General features: G+C 35.2%; 1 protein-coding gene across 1 annotated transcript; it reads left to right on the top strand.

Annotated features, from left to right (window-relative positions):
- Nucleotides 1–3,717: 3,717 nt before the first annotated feature.
- Nucleotides 3,718–5,687, top strand: LOC113271815. Its single transcript, XM_026521738.1, has 4 exons — nt 3,718–3,817; nt 3,931–4,026; nt 4,129–5,030; nt 5,190–5,687. The coding sequence occupies exons 1-4, from the start codon at nt 3,718–3,720 to the stop codon at nt 5,685–5,687; spliced, it is 1,596 nt and encodes a 531-aa protein (XP_026377523.1).
- Nucleotides 5,688–6,154: the final 467 nt, after the last annotated feature.

Below are 6,154 nucleotides of genomic sequence, written 5' to 3'. Positions count from 1 at the left end.
ATCAAAATTTAGTTATTACATGATCAAAATTTAGTTACATAATCAAGACTCGACACTTCACCTGAAATATTGATCGATTCGGAACGAGTTCGAGTAAAACTGATGAAAATGGAACTTCGTCCTTTGGAATCGAGACACGGAAAAATTTAGTTATTACAAAATAATAATTTAGTTATTACATAATCAAAATTTAGTTATTACATGATCAAAATTTAGTTACATAATCAAGACTCGACACTTCACCTGAAATATTGATCGATTCGAAACGAGTTCGAGTAAAACTGATGAAAATGGAACTTCGTCCTTTGGAATCGAGAAACGGAAAAATTTAGTTATTACATAATCGTAATTTAGTTATTACATAATCAAAATTTAGTTATTACATGATCAAAATTTAGTTACATAATCAAGACTCGACACTTCACCTGAAATATTGATCGATTCGGAACGAGTTCGAGTAAAACTGATGAAAATGGAACTTCGTCCTTTGGAATCGAGACACGGAAAAATTTAGTTATTACAAAATAATAATTTAGTTATTACATAATCAAAATTTAGTTATTACATGATCAAAATTTAGTTACATAATCAAGACTCGACACTTCACCTGAAATATTGATCGATTCGGAATGAGTTCGAGTAAAACTGATGAAAACGGAACTTCGTCCTTTGGAATCGAGACACGTCAAAATTTAGTTATTACATAATCAAAATTTAGTTATTACATAATCAAAATTTAGTTATTACATGATCAAAATTTAGTTACATAATTAAGACTCGACACTTCACCTGAAATATTGATCGATTCGGAACGAGTTCGAGTAAAACTGATGAAAATGGAACTTCGTCCTTTGGAATCGAGACACGGAAAAATTTAGTTATTACATAATCATAATTTAGTTATTACATAATCAAAATTTAGTTATTACATGATCAAAATTTAGTTACATAATCAAGACTCGACACTTCACCTGAAATATTGATCGATTCGAAACGAGTTCGGGTAAAACTGATGAAAATGGATCTTCGTCCTTTGGAATCGAGACACGGCAAAATTTAGTTATTACATAATCATAATTTAGTTATTACATAATCAAAATTTAGTTACATAATCAAGACTGGACACTTCACCTGAAATATTCATCGATTCGGAACGAGTTCGAGTAAAACTGATGAAAATGGAACTTCGTCCTTTGGAATCGAGACACGGAAAAATTTAGTTATTACATAATCATAATTTAGTTATTACATAATCAAGACTCGACACTTCACCTGAAATATTGATCGATTCGGAACGAGTTCGAGTAATAATTTAATTTTAATCGAATAATTTTTAATTTAATTTTAATTGAATAATTTATAATTAATTATAATTTAATTTTAATTAAATTTGTGTGGGGAAATAATTTAACTTTACTTTTTTTTTGATAAATTAACTATATTCACAAACTAATTTAACAAAATTTTTTTTGCATTTTCTTTACTTGTGTCGGTCAACCCTATTAAAAAAAAAAGACAAACACATGCTCGGTTTTGATGTTAACAATGTAAAATGGGTATTTTTCTCAAACAGGCATGTACGCCTATCAGTTCATCCCTAAAATCTCTAAATCACTTCATCCATATCTCTCTATCTTAAGGAAAAAAATTCTCCAACTGATATTCTGGCAGAAAATAAGGGGATTTTCAGGGAAGATTTAGTCTTCAATTTTGGAAATATTTCTGCACCTCCATAGGATGAAAATCTGATGAAATCAAGAATATTGAGAACATCTAGCGGTAATAATCCCAGTCAATTATTTTTTTATTTGAACCCTAACCTTTTTATTTTGGGGTTGAAATCAAAAGAAATAACTTTTGGGCGGGATTATTGCCCCTTGATGTTTTAGAATATCAATAGATTCAACCCTAAAATCAGTCTGATTTACTCCCATATTAGGTATGTTGTAGCATTCATTCTTAGATTACTGAAATTCTCATTATACTAAGTGTTACTATGTTAGCTTTTTGACTTTTGTTGTAACCCATTGCACTCTGTGTTAGCTTCATCTGGTTCCCTTGATGTTACAGCATTGATGCTCTCTGAATTTGTTAGTCCTGGAAATCTCTTTTGAGCAACCAGGTACTTGTGAGGCTGAAATACAAACCAAGGAGGGGGTAAGAAGGAGCATCACAATCTGTGGTAGTGCCTAAACCCAGTTTATACTGGAGGTATCATTCTCAAACCTTAAAGTTATTATCTCTGATAATTATCATGATAGCTTGTTGAACTGTAACCCCATTGTAATTTAGTTAAACCTCTGCACTTTTCATGCTCTGTCTTGAATGATATACCCCATGTTTGCCTAAAATGTTGTTAACTCCTGCAACATATAGAATCTGTTGAGTAAAGTTTGTGTATGAAGTTTGTGCACTAAAATTCTTTTTCGCTGCACTAAAGTTTGTGTCTATTCTTTTTCCTGCAACATATAGAATCTGTGCTCACTACTTCTTTGTTGTTCAGTACATCATGTTGAATCTGTGAGCATGTTTCATAGAACTTATCTGGTGATATTATCCTATTTGAGGGACTAGTAAAATGGGTAGCTAAATGGGTGATGTATTGTAGCTGAATGGGTGATGTTTCATTCAATCTGGTGATGTTTCATAGAACTAAATGGGTGATGTTATCCTATTTGTTTTTGAATCTGTAGCTAAATGGGTGATGTATTGTAGGTACATGTATTTGTTTTCAATCCGTTTCATGGGTGTCATTATTCTTCAGTGAAAGCATTGAGTTTCCAGTTCCAGGAGAGACAAATTTAGTGATTTTCTTTATGTATAATACCATCGTGCAGTTTCGAGCATTTTCAGTTAAGACCTTTGGAAGAATTTGAAAATTTGCAATGATAAAGTTCTTAACTTTTTGCAACAGTTGCCTGAGATTTGCTGTTTCTGGATCTAATTTCTACTAAATCAGCACTTTGAGACGAGGAGAGAAAAGCCAGAAAAGGAAGGCATTTTTTAAAGAATCACTAAAACTGACTCAAAGTTACTTATAGGTATGTTTTTCAAGCCTTGATGTACTACACACCAGTGTTAAGTACTTCGTATTTTTTTTCTCATTGTCATTGTGCAATCATTCTTCATGAACATTAGAGCTCTTTCTCGACAGATGTGACTTCACATCTGTCTAAAGAAGAAGATTTGAGCTCCCAGAGATATAAAAGTTGCCAACTATGTCAATTATAGAACTAGGGACATACTACTTATTATCTGATATTGCCAAGTTAATCAATTAGAGTACTTATTTGAAATGACATTTTGATTATGGGTTTGTGTGGATGTGTGATTATGGGTTTGTGAAATGACACTGTTGACTCTAACTGCCGAATGCACAGATTAGTGTTTACTCTAATTTAACAAACACACTGACCCTAGAGCTGCTGCAATTCATTCTCGCGAAATCTCCCAACTGTGGCTGACATACAGACCCTTCATCTTCGCTGCTGCACTAGGAATTGGCCACAGTTCAAACTCTTTTCATTATAAATAGTACCACTTAGAATTTGTCTTATTATCATCCAGATTCATTTGCTCCCATCTTCTCCAGATTGAGTTTTCCAGATTCAGTATGTGTTATTCCAAAACTTGAAATGACTCAATATACTGAAAGTACTAGACCAATTTTCCTGAGTTAATACTGGATGTCTGATTATGGGTTTGTGTGGCATGATTATGGGTTTCTATGAGGGAAATTGCATATTGCCTGTTTCATCTGTTATTACCATGTTTGTCCATATAAATTTTTATGTTTCAAATGGTGCTGAATTTATTGGTAATTTCAAGACTTGTATGTCTAAATTGTCAAGTCAGGGGATAACTACTATTTTGAAATGAAACATATTTATTAGTTAATGCTAAGCTTGTATTTCTGAATTGATTTATCAGTTTTTGCTTTCATTAGAGTGCAACTGATGGATCTACTGGTCTCTTTGCGTTTCAGAATGGATAAATCCTGGATGAGTACTGATAGAACGAAGAAACGTTATAGAGAATGAGTTGCGGCGTTTCTGCGGTATGCTTTCAACCATCTCAAGGAAGAGGGTGAGACATATGATGAATTTCTTATGTTGTGTCCGTGTACAGATTGTTTAAATCTCTGTGCATGCTCCGTTGGCAACGTAGAAGATCATTTATTCGTAAATGGAATCGATCAAACGTATGCTATTTGGAATAAGCATGGGGAAAAGGATGAGGCAATAACTAGTAGTAGGCCAGTTAACGTCAACAATGGTATGCACGCTGAATTTGAAATGGGAACTCCCACTGATGCTCCAGACGAAGATTTTGGAATGGGAACTCCCACTGATCCTCCATACACTATAGATATGATGCAGGCTGCAGAAGAGTTCGCAGATGACCCTATAAAGTTTAAAAAGTTACTTGAAAATGCTGAAAAGCCCTTATACGAAGGATGTTCCAACTTCACAAAGTTGTCTGCAATTGTGCAGTTGTTTAAGTTGAAGAGTAAGCACGATGCATCAGACATGTTTTTTAATGAATTTTTACCCTTGTTAAAGGACATGCTTCCCAAAGAAGGTAATTTAATGGCGAGGAGTACATATCAGGCAAAGAAAATATTGAAAGAAATGGGTTCAGGGTACACAAAGATGCATGCATGTATCAACAACTGCATTCTTTATTGGAATGAGTACAAGGATGAAAAAGTGTGTCCTACTTGTAAAGCACCCAGATGGAAAGTTGACAGGGATGGTAAAGTTTACGAGAATGTTCCAGCAAAGGTATTGTGGTACATCGACATCATCCCAAGATTTCAGCGGCTGTTTCAATCGAAGCACACATCAGAAGATTTGATATGTCACGATACCACTAGAAACAAAGACGGTGTTTTACGTCATCCGGCAGACTCACATGCTTGGAGAGAGATAGATAACAATTTCCCAGAAATTAAAGGTGATCCAAGAAATCTGCGGTTAGCTGTTTCGGCTGATGGAGTTGATGTAAACACAGGCACCAAACATCACAGTGTATGGCCAGTTTTGGTTGTGATTTACAACCTTCCACCGGGGCTGTGTATGAAGAGAAAGTTCATCATGTTGTCGTTACTTATAGATGGTGCGCCAGGAAACAACATCAATGTCTTTTTAGAAACTCTTGTTAAATATTTTCAATTCTTATTTGAGAAGGGAAAGAGAACATGGGATGCATATGCCCAAGAAATGTTTACTCTACGTGCAGTTGTTTTGTGGACGATAAACGATTATCCTGCTCTTGGTACACTATGTGGTTGTCGCTACGCTGGATATCATGGTTGTGTGGTGTGTCGGAAAAAAACGCACAGTATTAGGATTCATGACTCAAACAAGAATGTTTATGTTGGTTATAGAAGATTTTTACCCTATGAGCATCCGTTCAGAAGGAAGAAGGGGGCATTTGGCGGAAAACAAGAGTGGGAGACTGCTCCAGAACCAATGACCGGGGAAGAAATATATGAGGAGGTAAAATGTATAAAGAATTCATGGGGAACGAAGGGGACGAATACTCAAGGGGGAGACGTGCAGGCTACACCTGGAAAAGGTGGAAAGATGAAGCGCATCAGAAAAACGAAAATTGAGCGCATCAGAAAAATATCGAAAGAAGTCGATAGGTCAGGTGAGGAAGAAGAAGGCAGGGAAACCACTTAATGGATCAAGTACAACATATGGCAGCGATTACTTAGATATTGGCGCTATAATGATGTCCAACATTGTATTGATTTCATGCATGTCGAAAAGAATGTGGGACAAAGTCTTGTTGGAACGTTGCTGCACAACGGGAATACAAAAGATGGATTAAACGCCAGAAAGGATTTGGTGCGTTTGGGGTTCAAATCGGAGTTACACCCTAAGACAGATGACAAAGGAACGATACTTCCCGCAGCATGTTATACATTAACTAGGGAAGAAAAAGACATATTCTTGGAGACACTATCCGAGTTAAGAGTTCCAGAAGGGTATTGTTCGGATTTTTCCACCCTTGTGAACCTAAAAGAGCGTAAGATGATCGGACTCAAATCACATGATTACCATATGCTTATGCAACAATTTTTGCCCGTCGCTATTCGATCAATTATTCCTACACCTGTGAGATATGCTATTATCAGGTTTTGTTT

The sequence above is a fragment of the Papaver somniferum genome, chromosome 4 (assembly GCF_003573695.1).
Source record: "Papaver somniferum cultivar HN1 chromosome 4, ASM357369v1, whole genome shotgun sequence".
NCBI classification, from domain to species: domain Eukaryota; kingdom Viridiplantae; phylum Streptophyta; class Magnoliopsida; order Ranunculales; family Papaveraceae; genus Papaver; species Papaver somniferum.
This window is presented reverse-complemented; position numbering and strand designations above follow the sequence as displayed.